This window comes from Galeopterus variegatus, unplaced genomic scaffold (genome assembly GCF_000696425.1).
Source record: "Galeopterus variegatus unplaced genomic scaffold, G_variegatus-3.0.2 Scaffold5946, whole genome shotgun sequence".
In the NCBI taxonomy this organism is placed as follows: Eukaryota; Metazoa; Chordata; class Mammalia; order Dermoptera; family Cynocephalidae; genus Galeopterus; species Galeopterus variegatus.
Window position 1 is genome coordinate 20,536 of NW_007732057.1, and position 19,479 is coordinate 40,014.

Below are 19,479 nucleotides of genomic sequence, written 5' to 3' on the forward strand. Positions count from 1 at the left end.
ATAAGTTTTTTAAAATTCTTTATTTTAGACACAAGACTAAAGAAAATGCTTCAGTGGTAATTTTTTTTTTTTTTTTAGATTCAGTAGAGAAAATGTTATTTGTCCTTTATACTGGTTTGGTTAAAAAAATTTTAAGTTAAAAAATAAATTAAAACTTAGAATTAAGTTATATTAAGAAACATAAACTTACAAAAGAAACACATCTTTAGAAAAGACAATATAAATTTTAACTTTTTGAACATTTATTGTGTGTTCGGCATTATGTTATATTCTTTAATGCTTCTGAATTTTTGCTTTCCTGATATCATTGTCTTAGACTACTTAACCTAAGTCTTTAAATCCTCTTTGAAACCTTAATGATTTTGCAATATAATATGTTGCTGCACAATTAATAACTAGAAAGTTAGGCTAATGAGTGCTGATCTAGTATTTAGAAAACAAATGGGCCCTTCTGATTTCATTACTTATAATGTCATTACCAAAAATGATACTTAGTGGTGGTTTTGAGAAATGCTCATTTGGCTGTATCTTCCAGTGTCACTAGGGACAGAATTTGAAGCAGTTTAACTAAAATCACATCTTTTATTTCAGTGGTACGGATGTTCTCCTCACATTAGGAAGGGCACCCCTTTGTTGATATATGTTGAAGCGTATATGAATATGTTGAAACATATTCTTTATTCATGTACCAGCTACAACCCTGCTCTTACATGCATCCTTTCTTGATGATTCTGGTCTGTACTGAACTTCTCCTTTTATGATTTTCTGTAGCTCCTACTGTGTGTTTTAAGCCAGTGATCACTCAGGTCTTACTTGTGTTGTCTTACATTCTGAACTAGAATGGACTCCACAAGGCTTATAGGTAAGTATACTCGTTCTTCTTTTGCATTCTTCACAGCACCTATGTTCATGTTCCTTTCAAAAAACACTTTACTGAGTGCTCAAAACATGAGGCCAGTCTTGGCCTCACTTAGTGTCATCTCTTTTAGTTCCAGGAGTACCTTAATTGTAAACGCCTGGCCCCATCATGCTCCATGTGTTTCTCTTTCAAAGCTGCCTACTGAGTCAAAGAGCATGGCCCTCACAGGTGGAGAACAGTTCTTCATGTCAACATCTGGAGGGTGAAATATGACTTAAAGAGATTATGTCTTTTAAAAACACTAGCCATGTTGCCATCCTGACTACTGGGGGTTGTGCTGGACTGAGTCGGAAGTCCAGGTTCCAGTCCCCACTCTGCCATTGAGCAGAATTGTGGCTTTCAGCAAATCATTTAACATGTGTGGATTTTGGCTTTCTAGTTTGTAAAATATGGGACTTCAACTAAGTGATCTCACAGATTCATGTGTGGATTTTGGCTTTCTAGTTTGTAAAATATGGGACTTCAACTAAGTGATCTCACAGAATTTGAATTCTAGTTTGTAAAATATGGGACTTCAACTAAGTGATCTCACAGATTCTTTCTAGCTCTGAAATTCAATGATTCTCTGAAAATGTGTTTTCCAATTACCTAATGCTCATTGCAGAAGGTAATGTTTCTTAACAATGTTTCTGAAGTGTCTCACCTATTGTTGCACAGTTAAGGAAGTTAAAAAGTTTAAATGTCAAAAAAAATGTATTGATGTAGGGGAAGGAATTGTAGCACCTGACCTATATATGGTGGCAAAGTACTTTCGGAGTCCCTAGGATATCCATAGGGTGGGGTCATAAGCCTCATTAAAGCTGCTTGTTCATTGTTTGCTAGAGGGAATTCTAACACAATCCATTTATCAATCACAGTTGCTTGTGAGATGGAGTGTGAATGTGTATATGTAAGAAATTTATATGGTATGTGCACATGATATGGTTACCATTTAGAAGAAGCATTTCCTTTGTTAGACATATATATAAAATGTAGTTCTGGTCACCTCTGTATATGAACATATATAAAATTTATTTCTGGAAATACCTCTATATTTCATTATCTCCAGAGTAGTGTTATAAATCTCATTTGATGGTACTATAATTTTGTTGGTGGGGCTGCTTTAAAGTGTTTCACTATCATGTGGATAGGGTTATACCATAGATTAAATAACACGGTGGTGTTTATTATCACTCATAACATGCTTTAACATGCAGGTCATTCTTTTTTTTTTTTTTTTTCCTACTGAGATTCTGCTGTGTATTTTCAGCATAGCACAGAGACTTTGGAAACTCTTCCTGTGATTTTAATTATTTGGATTTTTTAAATTAATATTTTACAAGTTTTATATTAATAGGGTTATTTTTAAAATATACACTTTCACTGAATTTTTCTTTGTCTCACTATATTTGTTATATGAATATGTTGTTGTTGAGCTTTAATAACTTGCCATCTAGTTTTCTTAGATCAGTTCTAGAACCTGTTTTGGGATTGTTTCAGTATGATTTGTCAAAATAAGGTCAGCCCCAAATTTTATTTTCATCTAACTTTCTGTAATGTGTTAATACTACTGTTTTACTAAACTCCAATTTGTTTATTAAAGTATTTTAAAATTGTTTAAGTAATCAAATGCATTTTTAGCTTAATAGTGTTCCTGTTGTCAAAATTTATTCTTAACCTGGCCAAATTAAGATGTCTGTTTCAAAATCAAATTAGAGCCATATTTTAAAAATTCTTATTTCAAAACACTATGCAAATAATAGCTATCTGAATATGGAGAGTAGTGACACATGAACAATATGGAAGAAAGCAGCATAATAATTATAATTTAGAAGCCAGGTTTCCATATTTAAGCCTCTGAAGCAAGTGAAAGACTTAAATATATAATTGTGCCTCTAGGAGGATACATATTTGTTTAACCTTTTATTTTAAAAATTTTGAAATATACTGAAAAACAGAGAATACCATATACCTATCACTTCAATTTAAAAATTAACGTTTTAAAATTTTGTTGTATCTTTTTTATGGCTGAAATATTTTAAAGCAAAATTATAGATATCATGACATTTTACCTAAATACTTAAGTATGTATGCATCTCTAAAAAATAAGGACAACTCACCAAAATATCAAAGTCACTACCACTCTTAACAAAAGTAACAACTATTCCTTAATATCAGGTATAGTTTTCACTTCAAATGGGTAAACTGTATGATGCATGAATTATATCCCAATAAAGCTATTAAAAAATAAAAATAAGGACAACTCACCAAAATATCAAAGTCACTACCACTCTTAACAAAAGTAACAACTGTTCCTTAATATCAGGTATAGTTTTCACTTCAAATGGGTAAACTGTATGATGCATGAATTATATCCCAATAAAGCTATTAAAAAATATATATATATATATATATATCAGGTGTAGTTTTATTTCTTCCACTTCTTTATCCTAAAATTCATGAGAAGATGGGAATACAGGTAATTTTTATTTTAGTTATAATTAAGTTCTCTTTTCCTATTTTTTAAAGACTTATTTCGATAGATTTCTCTGTGCCACAGCTTCCCTTTCTGTAAATTGAGTTGTCTAGATCATGTGATCTCTTTGGTTCCTTTTCTCTCTCATAGCCTGTGACTCACTGAATAGTACAGTTTGTTAGCTACAAATCTGATTTAGGAAACTACAGAACCAGGCGAATGTGACTTCTTTCAGTTATATTTACTTTAGAAGAGTAAATAGGAAAACAGGGATTGTGTTTTATTCACTGATATATTTCCAGCAGCTTGTATAGAGCATGGGATATAATGAGCACTCAATAAATAAGTGATGAGTGAATAATGAACAGTTGAATAGATTAATGCATAAATGAATTTATTGATTAGTCAATGAATATTCAGGAGTAATAGGTAAAGCCAACCAAATAGAACTGGATATAGTATATCCAGGTGTAGTAACTAAGTTATTTGTACATTTCTTTAATTCCTATTGGGAGAGATCTAGCCACTCTCTCAAGAGACCTTTACTAGCTAACATACTGTATAGCCATTATGAGTGTTTTCTTATTATTAAAACTCAGCATATTCATAAAGAGAAACAGAAAGGAGACTGCTGTGGGTTGAATTGTATTCCCTCAAAAGCTGTTGAAAGTCCTTACACCTAGTATTGGGAATGTGACCTTAGTTGGAAATAGGGCCTTTGCAGATGATCATGTTAAGATGAGGTCATTTGGAGGGACCTAATCCAATATGATTGGTGTCCTTATAAAAAGGGGAAATTTGAACACAGAGACAGACATGCATAGAGACAGACATGTGAATGTGTCTTCACACTGTCTGCATAAACATCTAAAAGCCAAGGATTGCCTGAGGCCACAAGAACCTAGGAAAGAGGCATGGAACAGATTATCCCTCATAACCCTCAGGAGGAACCAACCCTGCTGACACCTTGATTTCAGACTTCTACCCTCCATAACTGTGTGACAATGAATTTCCGTTATTTAAGCCATCTAGTTTGTGGTACCTTGTTACATGAGCCCTGCAAAACTAATACAGAGACTTAGACATATAAACTTTTGGGTGGAGGTTGAGATCATACATTTTCCTAATAATTTTAATAGATATATGAGCATAATGTTCTGTCTCATGTAAGTTGCTAACACCTTAGCATGAATACCAATATATTTTAGCCACATGTGATCTCTGGGCACCAGAATGGGGGAAGAGAAAGAAAAAAGGGAAAAGTGGGAACAGAGGGCAGAAAGAAGTATCTACTCTTATTTTGCCTGTGGTTACTCCACTTGAGACCAAATCAGTTAGTGCTTCTAAAATGATTTGTTCTTACACATAAAGCCTCCAAGCAGGTAATTCTTTAACATGTGTGGTAGGATGTCCACTTCATTTTACAGTCTACTTTTTTATTATGAAGTTGTGTCCTTGTACAAGATCAGAAAGAAAATATAAAAAGAAGGGTGTTTATATTCTTCTAATTGTGGGCAAATAGTTTGATAGAAGGAGGTTGGAACTATATTTTAAAGCCATATTTTATGTAACTTTCAATTTTGGGGATTCAGTGTAGCACAGTTAAGGATATGAGATCTGGAATCAGACTTCATGGGTCTGAGTCCTTGCTATAGCTCTTGTTACCTCTGTGTTTTTACCCAAATTATTTTAGCTCTTTGTACTTCTTTTTGTCATCTAACAATAAGGTTAAAAGTACCTCCCTCAAGGTAGTATTGTAAGGATCAAATGATTTAAACATGTAAAAGTCTTAGACCAGTATCAGGCACATAGTAAGCATTCAGCAATAGCTATAAAATAAAAATATTTTTTATCATTTTTGATAACAAAAGAATACCTTTTCTTACTTTTCTCCACAAGAATTCTTTAGATTTATGAAACAGGACATATATTCTGGTTAAATATTAGGAAAATGGCAATGAATTGGATTTAATAAGTGTAGTTCTCCCCGAGTGTGTAGTGTGATGATAGACATCCCTCTAGTTACAGGAAATAGAAAACTAAGAGTCTAATTTCTATAATAAGGGGGAAAATGTTCACATTTTAGTAATGTATATGCTCTGTAAGTATAGTGTGGTACATTTAACAAGTCACCTATCCCCCATAATGTAGTTCTCAAGAAAGTTAAGGCTTTTGAAAAATTAGCATTTGTCTACACTCTGTACGTGTTTATTTAGTGCCTACTGAGTCCCCTTGGTCATACTTCTATTTCTGAAAGCCAGATGCATATATGACCAAAGAACTGTTTACAACCAAAATATTTGAGCATCCTGATGCATACAGGCTTAGATATAGACTTTTTTTTTTTTTCCTCAGTTAGTTTGGGAAAATGGCATTTCTGAATTTTGAATTACTCACCAAGCTGTGTGAGTTGGATGGATTAATAAGTACCCTTGTTTAGGGGCTTTTAAAAACCACGGAACCTGAAGGGGCTGTGCGTGTAAGAATGGCACTGTTATTGGCAAACTCAGATATTATCTTTGAAATTAATAGAATTTGCAGTTATTGTAGAACAAGTAGTCTATTTTCAATGCTGGGTAACTGTGTTTAATGTAGATACAGCTTACATGTGGCAAACCTTTTGGTCAAATTATATCAGCTAACATTTTGTGAGTTCTGTAGTTTACAGATATACCAAGCTTTGATAATGCTTACTGACATATTGAAAAGTCTTGATCAGGTTCAGATTTGATTTAGACAAAGAATAAGACCATAAAGTAAATGCAACCCAGATTATCCTCTTTCATTGCTTATTCATTTTGTTAAAGGACAAATTGTGTGCCTTGGTAACTGATTAGAAATTAGAAAGAGAGGGTATCGTAGGTTCTTTTGTATAATCCTTGAGAAATTGGGTCAAAATGACAAGTTGGAATACAGACTGTAATTGGAAAAGTTTTCTTTGGTAGGTGAAGGGATTAGTAAGGAAACAATTGCTAACTTATAAACTATTGACGGAATTTCCTGCAAAAGTCTGGAAAACATATTAAGTCACAGTACTACTTTATCAATGGGCTTTTACATTTTGCTAGAAGAACCAGGTTGGAATAGAAGAACTGGTCATGGTGTCAAAATGCAATTATCATTTAGAATATTGCTAAATATATCTCATTATTTTGTTTTGATATTTGAATTTATGTTGCCATTTTTTTTAAATTTTATTAATTATTATTTTTTTTTTACATTCTACTATGTTGGAGGGCAGTTGGGAGGGAGAGGGACAGGGGAGAGGGGAAGGAAATGGGATGGAAGAAGAAGGAAGGAGGAGGGGTGGGATTGAGGCCTGTGGCACCCCCCACATTCCCAATGGGGAGACCAGTGGGCTTCCAGCGGTGGCCAGGCGGGGTGTAGATGTCAAGGGGGTGTGGCAAAAGCCCTCACACTCCACCACCCCAGCTCAGGAACCTGGGGAGCTGCTTGATGAGGCTTGCTGGTCATCGCTGGGCTGGTTGAGCGTGGGGAGGAGCGTGGTCGAGACCCTCGGCCCCCCGCCACCCCAGTTCCAGAGAGCCTGGGGCATTTGTGGCAGCTTGGTGGTTATGGCTCCATTTAAAGCAGTCATAGACGTGGGCCGGTTGGAGGAGTAGATGGAGGAGAACGATGATGAGGCACAGCTTTTTTGATGTTTGTTAATAAAATAACCTCACAGGTTAGTCTCACGCTCAATGAGTATTAAATACAAATAAGAAGAAAGGATAAAATTCTAGATTGAAAATATGCATATGTAGTTATGAGATCTAGAAGGGAAAAAATCCAACATATAAAGTGGATTGTTTTAAGAATAAGCACACGTTGCTTCCATCAGAGAACAGAAACTGCAGACTTTTTATAGCTTACTAAAAGATAAACAAGGTGAAACTATATTTCTGAAAAATATTTCTTCATGCTTATTCTAATAAACCTCATGTTTGAAAAGTAAGCTAGCACCTTTTTAGATTTTCTTGGCTGAATTGTGTTAATGCACAAATATCATTTGTGACATTTTATTATTGGCAAACAAAGTAGGGAAGTTGAAAAGAAACAAAAAAGTACTATATAAGAAAAGAAGACAATACTTAGATTTATACCAAAACATAATAGCATCTATGAGGTTAAATACATGTTTTAACAAATATGAATGATTCTTATGAACATAAACATGCTGGTTATTCATTCCATGCTTCATTCACTTTTTATCATATAGTGATTTTCATTAGCATGCATACATTTAGTTTATTTTGAAGATTTTCACATTATGGTATCCTGTTGAAAGAAAAGGAAAATATACCTTGTTCAACTAAGATAAATGCTGGTGCTTTTTTAAGAAGAGCCTTTAAAGTTGCTGAATATGTTTATATATTCTTCCAGTGTTTTATTTATTTAATTTTCGTTGGTTGAGGACCTTTCATTTATTTGTAAATCACACAACAAGAGGGGCTTTCGTACTGGAGAGTAACTGGCCTTTTTCAGTTTCTTGTGAACTAAACGATCCGTCCAGTTTCAAAGTCTTTACTCTTTACCCATGATATTTTCTGGAACAATTTTTAGAGTTTTGAAAGTGTTATCTAAAGTGCCACTTTAAAGAGTCATGAATAGTGACTATCTTCCTAGTATACTTTTCATCAATCTCTCATAATGAGAGATTAACAGACACATTTCTCATTAGTGTGCTTATTAAAATAATTGCATAAAATAGTGTAAATTATGGTAAAGTATTAGATTGTACAACAGGAAAAATTTAAGTTTATCTAGTCAAGTTTTTTTCCAAAAGCAAACCTCATTTTGTGGGCTGTACATGCATCTGTTCTTTAATGTGAATCTGCATGGTGGAGGTAAAATAGTGAGCAAATATAATTTAATAGGTGATCACATCCCGAAGGACAGCGACATTTGTTCACATTAGTGTCCTGCTTCTTTCTCTGCCAGCTCCATAATGTGTATTGCATCCCTTCTCCAGCTTACATTCTCATATCTGTCATACCAACATCATATCAAGTAGTGAGAGATGCTTCCACTTGAGCTAGTCTGGCCGCTCGGTGCTCAGGATTCCTAGTTGCTTGAGGCGCAGGAGGCACAGATTTGATGCTCGAAGGGAAGGAGGTCCGTTACGTTTTTTTCGTCAAACGGAAATGACCTCTCAGTCCTACATAAATAAACTGAACTATGTTTCAGTTGGATTAAGGTTAGTCACCAATCAGCCAGTTTGCTTTTTATACAAAAGTGATCACATCATTTTCTTTCCAAATTTTCTTTCTCCTATTCTCTTTTTTTTCTCTGTTCATTGAATCTGCACTTACCCAACCAGTCACATTGTTTTCAGAGTTACTATCCAGTAACTTGTGGCTCTCTTCTTCATCTCCCTCTTCTGTTTACCAGTGCCCTAGTTTAATCTCCCATTGCCTCTTGCCTCTTGTTTATAATTCTCCAAAATGGACTCTCTGCTCCCATTTCCTCCTTATGATGCTGCCAGTGCTGAAAATATTATTCCTTGCCCAAAACCCTTCAGTGACATCTATTTGCTTACAAAAATTGTGTCACTGTTCTTAGCATGATTTCCAAAACTCTCTGTAAGCTAACACAAACTTTTTTTTCTGGCTCGTGTTGTGTTTCCACCAGCTTCTCTGCTCCCACCACATACTGATCCTTGCCCTCGTTTTCCTTCTTGTGTTGTTTCTTCTTCCCTGTTTCCATCTGTGGAAACCTTAAATATTTTTCAAGACCCATCTTAAATGTTGCTTCTTTCTCTGAGTCTTCCTAGTAGAAATAATCTCCCCTTGCTCTAAAATTGCATAGGCTGTTATGCCTTTGTCAGAGTACGTGTTACCTCTAGACCTGTACATGTGCTTATGCCATCTCCCTTTCCTCTTTGTGGGGCATATGGAAAAAAGCTCAGCCTTCTGACCAGACTGATTTAGGTTCAAATCCAAGCTTTGCAAGTTACTAGAAGTTTGTTATGCATCTTACTAATCTTACTCATCCTATTTTCTCATCCTCAAAAGATCTTAAAATAATTTCTTTTATGTCATGAGGGTTAAATGATTTGACTTCTGTAAAGCACTTAGTGCTCTTATGTAGCAAGTATTGAATAAGTATGCATTTTTTCTTTTTCTATTTCTTTCTTTTGAAAGTGTATGATTCCCGATAGTTTATTATGCTTGGCACTCAGATATCTGTTGTAAAGAATTTAGGTCAATTTGTCCAGTTATTATTGTCAAGTCAAATCAATAAAAATTTATTTAAACCCACTGTGCAGAAGGCTTTAGAATAGGTGCTGTCATGGATACAAAAATGTATGTACAACATCTGGTCCCTCTTTCCCCAGGAGCTTACAGCCTTCAAATGTGGAGCCAGGGCATAAATATGAGGCGTCTTCAGAAAGATTGTATAGAGGCCAAAAGGAAAACTCCACCCCATTCATTAATAAAAATCACTGACCAATTTAGATCAATAATAAGAAGCATAACAAATTTTATTATTTAAAGTGCTGGAAGAAGGCAAAGCACAGGAATCACAAGAGAATAATGTCCTCATTTTCCATTGGGGTACAGAGCTTATATACCCATCTGCATATGAAAAGGAGAGATGGAGGGTACAGGAGTAGATGATTCTTAGGTGGATACAATGGGTCTAGAGACCATGCAGTGGCCTGGGACAAAGTCTGTTTGGCCTGCTGCAGACAATGACTGGTAAATGATTCTCTTCAAAATACTGAGTGAAACTGAAATATAAGACAATAATTTGTGACAAGTTAGTCCAGGTGTGTTGACAGACTCCAGTCTTCCTTCCTGTGATATGAGTTAAGCAAGTGAAAACTCAGGGAAAGGACCAGAGGTAATTGTCATCATCTTTGGCTAGTTCGGACTGTAGGAAGGTAAGGGGACAGCTTCATCCTGTGCTTTGGACAGTGACAGAGGATTGAGAGATTGCACGGGGTGGGAGGGGTCAGAGAGGCCTTGAAGCTGCTTCATTTTAGTCTGTCAAAGAACCATATTTTGGGGTGACAACTTTTTGCACCCTGAGCTTCCCTAGAAGCTTCACACATTACAGCTGAGATGCTGGTTGTGGAGAGGAAAAAGTTGTTAGTATCTTAGTGGTAGATGATTTCATTTAACCAGTCTCCTGTTTGGGGGAATAGTTCAGTCCAATTAAACAGTAGTGTTCCTTTCCAGGAAATGGCACTACAGATGGGCTCCTATCCAGGCTAGGTCTCTATATATGATGTCATTAGAGGCATTTCTATGGAAACAGAAGAGAAACAAAAATTAATGTTTGGAGCAGTCCATAAGATAGTCTCTGAGTCTGCAAGAGGCTTTTTAAAAAGATACCTTGAGGCTGCGTCTTTATTTCAGCCTGTCAAAGCACCATGTTTCTGGGGTAACAGCTTTTTGTACCCCGGAATTTGCATTATCTTTTAATTCTATTTTTCCATGAACTTTTTGAAGCACCCTCATAAAAGAAAAGCTAAATAACTTTGTACATTCTTAAAATAGTGAATCCATGTGGATACAAGTGAAAACCCAGTATATGGCCTTATGGTTAGAGGGATCTCCATACCAGGATATGATTCAGGTGAATCCATGAAATGGAGAAAAGCATTTGGGGCATCCCTGGAAGGGTGCTGAGTTGAAGATGAAGGCCCTTCTCATGCAGATGACCACAAAGAGAGTTACTGTAGATGTTCTTTAATCCTTAGTTTTACCCAAAAAGCAGTGTAAGAGCCTACAAGCATCAGGAAGCAAAAGAGCCTGGATGTAAAAGTTTAACTAAATGTAGAACTTGAGAATATGGCATATGTGGGTATAAATCTGGTTAGGTAAAATAGAAAGTCGATTTTTGAGACCAGCCTACTTAGCATAGGGAAGTTGTATTTTTCATGGTCATACTCAGATGCTAATTTGTTTTTCATCTTCATTTCATTCATTAATCAAGGCTATGATTTACTGACCACCTGTGTCGAACTGAGTTCTTAGGGAGTCAGATGCTGAGACAGAGTTAATAGTGCAGGGGCTTTATTGGGGGAGGGAAATATAATACTTTTGAAAGATAAGGGGAGCAAGCAGAATTGGACAGGGAAAGCTTTCAAAATTGGACGTTGATCTGACACTCGTGAAAGGGAAAGGGGACAAGAAGCAGAATTGGGCAGGGAGAGCCTCAGACTGTGATGGAGATCTGACAAATACCTCAGCCAACCCAATGGGGAGCTCCAGAGCAAAGATTACCCAGTAGAAGAGACTCCATTTGTGTAGAAGGAGCCATACACTGTCTTCTCCATGATCAGTCATTGGTGGGGGCTGCCCAGAACGGGTGTGGCCTTGGCTCCTGCCATGGCAGGTCCCAGTGGCCCTGCCACTGGAAGCTGTCAGCTTATTGCATTTCTCACAGGTGAAAGGCTGGTTCTCTCTTAATATAATAGGACTGCACCTCAGCAGCTGCCACACTACCTTTGAATTATAAAGTATTAAAATTGAAAGTTCAAGAAAGTATTAGTTCAAATTAGGCATTTATTGGGGGGTGGGCTCTGAGAAGCTCACTAAAATAATAAAACCCTCAGAGAATCCGGACTTAGTGTTGGATGACCTGCATTATTTGGGTGTATCATACGTATTATTTTTCATTTGTTAAATGTGAATAATGACATACCTCTTCCCTATATACCTCACAAAGTTGTAAAAAATAAAAAAACATAGTAGATGTGTAAGAAAGGTGAGAGAACAATGGGTACCATGTGGAAATGTGAGAGGTAGTACAGTATAATAGAAAGTGGAGGGAAGCAGACAGGGCTGTCCCTTGTACTTATGGAGGAAGAAAATGGTTACTACATTCAGAAAAGGTAGATGAAAAGAAAATCATTTAAAATGTATTAGGGAGCTAGCTATTTAAATATTTCTATGGCTAGTCTTATTACAATGCAAATAATTGCCACCTACTCAATCCTGGTATAAATCTTGAGTTTCCTAAGACAGGCTTGTTAAAAACCAGGGATACTATACATATTTATACTTAAGTGAAAAATATTAACTAGTTGTTGTTATTTATTTCACAGAAAAAGAAAAGGATAATATTTTTTAAAGTTAACTGAAATTCAGGTTTTATCAGATTAGACATTGGTGCACTTTCTGTAAAGAACCAGATAGTTAATGTTTTAGGCTACTATGAACTCTGTGGGCCCCGTATGGGTCTCTGTTGCATTTCCTTCCTTTCTTCTTTCCTTCTCTCTCTCTCTCTCTCTCTCTCTCTCTCACACCCCCTCTCCCCGCCTCCTCCTTCTTTTACAGCCTTATAAAAATGTAGACATTCTTACCTTAGTAGAACCTAGACTGCACTGCTGTAGATTGAACTCTGGCTTAAACTTATTTTTGACTACTTTCAGAAATGGACAGAATGCCCAATTCTGTATTAAATTCTATATTTAAAAAAGAGAGAATGAAATTTGGAAGTCATACTGGCCTGGATTTGAGCTCTGTACAACTGCGATGCTCAGCTTCCTCGTATGTAAACTGAGACCAGTGCTAGTTGCCTGAGTGTGGTTGTCTATATTTTAACAAAATAATTTGGGAAAAGTACTTTACCTAGAGGTTATCATATAATCGAACCTCAGCAAATGATATTTCTTTCCTCCCTTCCTTTTCTTGTTGATGACATTTCCCAGTCTTTTTTCCCCTTTTCTTTGAATTGTTTTAGCAAAATTCTAGACTGTCTCTGCTAAGTTATTTTAGTAGAACTCTCAGTTTGACCTAATTTGAGTCAATTTAATTTGTCAGCATTTTGATTACTTGGGACAGATCATTGACTTTACTTCCTCTTAAGTCTCTATCCACAAAAGACAGTCACTCCTAGACCTCTTCTGTAGTGCCTGACAATCTATATTTTAAAAATATATTGATATATGCTAGTGACAAAACTTTCATGGGAATTTTAGAGAATTTTTCCCAGAAGTCTCTAAAGAATATTTATATTCTTATAGATTCTCTTAGAATTGAAAAGAATATAAATATTTTAAACCATATACTAAAACTGAAAACAAAATATGAAGGTGAGGGTGGGTATGGACAGTCATCCATTTTGCTAAATAAATCTTAACTTTACTGTTTTGTTCAATCTCTTAGAATTGAAAAGAATATAAATATTTTAAACCATATACTAAAACTGAAAACAAAATATGGAGGTGAGGGTGGGTATGGACAGTCATCCATTTTGCTAAAGAAATCTTAACTTTACTGTTTTGTTCAATAGCCTTTCATGATTATTTGAATCCTACCTGTAACTCTCTATTAAGACCAGCAAGAGCATTTCTGGTTGGTTGGATAATACCTACTGCTTTTGCCTTAGAAATTTCTTTCTTAAAATACATGCACCGTGAGGTTGCAACCATGCATGTTTGAAATCACTTTTAGGTCTGAAATATCCATTAACTAAAATAGTCGGCAAACAGTTAATGTGAGTTTTCTGTACAGTATTGTTAGCTTCTTATCTTTATGTTAAATGGAAACCCTGCACTGCCTTTCAAAGTTTGAGCAACCTAGCACAACCCTGAGGCCCATAGCTCAGTGATGACCAAGACAGCCTTAATGTTCCCCCTCAGCCCCACTGACCTTTTGACAGGTTTCTTCATGACCATAAGTCCCTGACTTCCCTCATCTACTTAAGAAAACTTGAAATTGGAGATTCTTTCTCTGCCCTTGTGAGATGTAAATCTTCTCTCAGCCTCTTGCCAAATCCAGGAATGGGAGTCATCTCTTTGTTGAATAATAGTCTTCATGGGAGGTGGGATCCTAAGTGGCATTTAGCAAACACAGATGGCCTAATCACATTGACTGACTTCCCCCTAACGTCCTCTGGTACTTTTCCACTAGCTCACCCCATCACTTAAAAACTTTCCTGCCTTTTGTTTCGGTGGAGTTGAGTTCAGATTCTCTGTTGCAGTAGTCTCTCTCCCCTATGGCAGTAGTCTTGAATAAAGTCTTCCTTATCTGTTACCCGTTTCACTTGTCTGGTGTAATTTCCCTTTGACAGTAATTGATAGTGAAGACTCTAGAGTCAGAACTGCCATAGAACCTGGCTTTACTTTACTACACAAGTCATACAACCTCCCTAAGCTTCATTTGCATATGAATAAATTGGAGATAATGGTTCCTACCTGTAGGATTTCTGTGAGGATAGCAAGGGTCAATTAATGGACAGTACTTAGCACACTGGCACACTGGTGCATAGTAGGCATTCAATAAAATTTACATCTTATTTTTTGGACTAATAGCTACATGAAAACTTCCTGATATATCTTTTTTAAAATAGTAAACTGTTGTAGTGTATTGAAATCTGATTCCATTTGCTGAATTATGAATATATAATTTTCTGGGATATCTGCTTTGCAAAGTGAAGTCTATTTAGTTCTTGAAATAAAGACAAAAATGCATTAGAAACTCTGAAAGCAAGCAGCTGGTTTTATATCTGATCCTGTAGTGTCTAGTTACGTAGGGTAGTCAGATCAGTTACTTCTGAGGCTATGTTAAGAAACAGCATGCAGAAAAGAGAGAGACAAACTGAAATACTGTATTGTTTTCAGACAGTCTAGCATGTTACTCCATCAAATGAAGAAAACTCTGTGCTGCTTATATTTTAAAGTTCAAAAAATTTCCTACTTAGGCTATTCTAAAACCTGAGTTTTCATTTCATGGATATTATATTTTAAAATTCAGGTTATATTGCAATACTTTATTGTCTTGTAGCTACATTATGACACATTGCCCAAATCCCTAAATTTAAAGAAATATATATATGAAACAACACATTTTAAAAGTTGAAACTGCATTCTTTTTGGGGGGTGGGGGAATATGGTAATAATATAGTTGAGAATTACTATTTTCTAATTACTTATCACAATAAATGTCTAGTCAAAACAGTGCTCATTCAGTGTATTCTATATCTGTAAAACTACTCCTCTCCCTTCCTTCTCTCTCCAAAAGTAATCTGAGAAAAATTCACTTAAATTGCTATCTGACTTTTAACAATCTATATTCTGTTTGGAGACCTTGCTTGTAATTCTTACTGGCTTACAAAGATAATGGTGATGATATGGATCAGTCTGAAAGGCCAGAAGTCCTGCATTGGTGTTCCATTCTTAAATACAGACAATACAGTGGGTTGTTTTGTTTTTGGTTTTGGGGTGTTTTTTTTCTGAGTCATTACTCACTATTTTTATACTTCCTGTTAATGGAGACTCTTACAACATTACGTTTATGTTTTTAGAATGTTTGTTCTCATCTCCCCTCCCTGCTTGACAGGGAGAGCTAACAAGAAAAGGCAGAGCCTCGTAAGCTGTGCCAACACGGATAAAAAGACATATTGTGATTTATGATTCTAGGTGCCCACCTGGAGGGAAGGAAATTTAAGAGCAAAATAAAAAGCAAACTAAAAATCTAAGTCATCTCAGAAATAAGATATGCCAATGATGAAGTAAGGATTTAAGTTGGAAAGTTATTTGTTATGGCCCCCAGTTGCACATATTTTATCCTAAGGCACCATTTGGTTTAATAAAATGTAGACCTGAGGCTGTTCTTAATCTATCAGTTTCTTAAGACTTAATTATAAAGGTTATATTTTCAGAGGACAAAAGCATTATTCATTTGTTCATGTCTTTCAGGTTTATCTTGTAGATTATGGACTTTCCTACAGATATTGTCCCAATGGGAACCACAAACAGTATCAGGAAAATCCTAGAAAAGGCCATAATGGGACAATAGAGTTTACTAGCTTGGATGCCCACAAGGGAGTAGGTGAGTTTCTTTTTTCTTTTTTTCTTTCAATTTCAGAGGAATAATTAGAATCAAGAGTAATAATGCTACAAGAAATGACCTTTGCATAGTCAGTTTGAAGAGCGAGAGCACTGGTGAGATTTTCCTCAAAAGTAGTGAATTTCTGTTATGCCAATGAATATTTCTTCTAACAGTGAAGGAGATTATAGACTATGACAAGCGAGGAAGGAGCAAAAGAGTGTCAAGTAAATAAAACCTGATGTCATTTTGGCCGGAAAATTACTAGTTTATGAAGGATAAACTTAGAGGTCAGTGCTGAATTTTTATTGTGTAGTGAATATCATAGATTTGGTAAAGGTGCACAAGTGAACAGTTATTCCTGTTTTTCATTCTGCTCTTATCAGGGTTTTAGAAGATATCATCTCAGCAGTAAGGATATCTTTTCTGAAACTATAAAGTGTTAACTTGTGGAAATCTCTCCTAGTCGCCTTTCATATATCTTACTTATTTAAACTCACTTTGATGGTATTGGAAACACATTTGCAGGTAAATTACATACATAGTCCGTTTATTGGATATTGATTGTACTGCCTTGCATTCCAGGGCAGACTTAATTCAACAATTCCCTAATTAGTTAAAGTCATAACCTATGTCTTGTATTCATTTACCATTAATTAAACCTTAGCTGTTTATTACACTGCAGTCCAAATCCAATAGCCGACCCAGAAAGCCATGGAAAAGGAAGTAGGAGGTCAATATTGAAAATATATGGTGCGGAGTCCCACTGATGGTCGCTTTGTTCACAATCAATATGGTCAATGCAACTGTACTTTCTTAGTTGCTCTGTCAGCAAGACAAAAAGTCAATTCTAATGTTATGCTTGTGAAAAAATGGTGATTATTGAAAAACTTTGGCTTTCAAAATTATATGCTTTGTAAACTTTTGCTTATAAAAGTATTTTCAAATATGCTAAATCAAACAAATAATTTTTTAAACAGTTTTGAAAGGACCACATTTTCACTAACAGACAATTGGACATTTGCACTTGTTGATAATTGTGTACTGTTACCCTAAACTGACGTGATGCATTACAATCAGGAAGAATCATAGAAAACATTTTCTGGAATGGAAATTAGCTATTATACACATGATCAGAGTAACAGAAATTATTACATTTTTTTCAACTATGGTTTGGTTAGAAAAGTAACGATTACTTGGAAATGTAGTAGTAGTATGTAATTTTTCACCATTTACATTGTTAATAAATCAGTGAGTATTTAAAGATAAAACAGGACATGGCTTTAATTAAATTAAGAAATATAAAAATCAAATGCTCATTGATATTGTTTTTTTTTAAATTTAAAGTTCTTTGCTCTTAGTGAATTTTTTTCTTCACTTTCACCAGATTTGTTCTATTATCCCTAATAGAATTTTCAGAAACCCGAAAGTACTTTTTAGATAGTGGTATAATAGAAATTCGTGATACACATTCTTAAGCATTGATCTAGTTGTGTTAATAATCATGCTAACTTATGGGTGGGCCACTTATTTCACCTGGTAGCTCTAATACTTATCTGATCTGGTTCTGAGTATTAAAATAACTAATAAACCGTGGTGATTGTAGAAAGAGAAGCAGAGTTGATACACATTGGTCTGGTCAGTATTTGGACTGTGGTAATTCTGAAAGTCCTCTTCAGTAAATTTCACAATTTACTAATACTTATCTGATCTGGTTCTGAGTATTAAAATAACTAATAAACCGTGGTGATTGTAGAGAGAGAAGCAGAGTTGATACACATTGGTCTGGTCAGTATTTGGACTGTGGTAATTCTGAAAGTCCTCTTCAGTAAATTTCACAATTTAGGGGGGTGTTTTCAATATCTTAGAAAGGATGAACAAATTTTTATTCTGTAGTTATTTAAAATTTTTTCTCCCTAAATCATATAATACATGTTGATGAGTTGGGTAGGTTTTGCCACGCTAAGTCTTTGGCGAGAAGATTGAACTGAGTATGATGATATTACATCCCTGGAAGATTCAGGGAATATTCAGGGAAGAGCCTACATTAAAAATTTTCAGTATTTGCTACAAAGTTATGTGCTGGAGTGAATATTCATTTTGATCATAGGTTTCATGGGTTTTCTGTAAAATAGTAGATCCCCGTAATGCATTTTAAATAGGATTCACACTAAACTTCTAGGCATATCTATATCTATGTGTAGATATAGATATAAATATAGATATACACACATATATATGAACATACATACATCCACATATATACATATTTGCTGAAATTTTAGTATGCAGTTTTAGTCTGCATACTAAAATAGAAGGCTTAATATTGTCAAATGTTTGAATACTGTTCATTCTTAATGATTTACATTTTATTTTCCAAAATAAAACATTTTAGTTTAGGATTTTATTAGAAATGAAATAATCATTTAGCCATATCTAGAAACCAGAATAAACAGGGTCATAAATCCTACAGGTAAATGTAGGAGGTCAGATTTATAAATACTCATGTGTTTACTTTTAGTAGTCACTATGTAGTGTAATCTCAGAAAAATCATTTCTCTACCAATCAGCTATCAAATCAAATAAATACTGAGGAAAGATAATGCAAAATAAACCATAAAGAGCAAAACTAGCCAGCCACAAAAAAAGCAAGAGCAAAAAAAGGTATCACTAATAAGTAGAACTTCCAGTTGCCAAAACATTTGCTATGTGTCAGGTACATCTGTGTCTGGTCAGGCCAAGAGAAATATTCAGACTTCAATGCAAAACTGATATATGAGTTAGCTGCCCAACAGAGACTGTTATCCTGATCAGACTACCTGGTCTCTCCTACTTTTTGCAGTGATTATTCAGAAACTGAAGCTAAATATCATTTTTCTGTGGATTAATTGGGTTTTTATAATGAAGGAGCTTGTACAAAGTGCCATTCAGCCATTTCACCTAAGCATTTTCTAATTCAATTTTATGTAAAAGAGTAGCTAAGAGGGAAAGAAAAAAAAAACATTTTAGCAATTAGCTTGTGTTATTAGAAATCAAAAAGATATTCATAGAGATATATAGAGATGAATGGACAGATGGATGAATGGATAGAGAAGTATTCCTGGAACTATCACACATCTGTAGGTCTGTATCCATTTTTTAAAAATTGCGGTGGTTCTCCCAAACTCAATTCTCTTGTGTGACCTAAAGCCATTTTCTAAGTGGCTGAAGTGTTTCATTTAGTATAAAATTGGAGTAATATATGTTGGGCTTCTTTCTTCTATTATTAATTTTGTGTTCTTCATAAAAACTAGCATGTAGAAACACTGACATATTTTGGG

At 35.1% G+C, this 19,479-nt stretch overlaps 1 protein-coding gene across 1 annotated transcript in view; it reads left to right on the top strand.

Moving 5' to 3' along the window:
• Positions 1 to 19,479, top strand: part of VRK2 (vaccinia related kinase 2) — a 72,720-nt gene that overhangs the window by 19,621 nt on the left and 33,620 nt on the right. Inside the window, exon 6 of the mRNA XM_008590253.1 lies at positions 16,030 to 16,162. Coding sequence (XP_008588475.1) covers positions 16,030 to 16,162 — 133 coding nt within the window. The remainder of the gene's footprint in view (positions 1 to 16,029; positions 16,163 to 19,479) is intronic.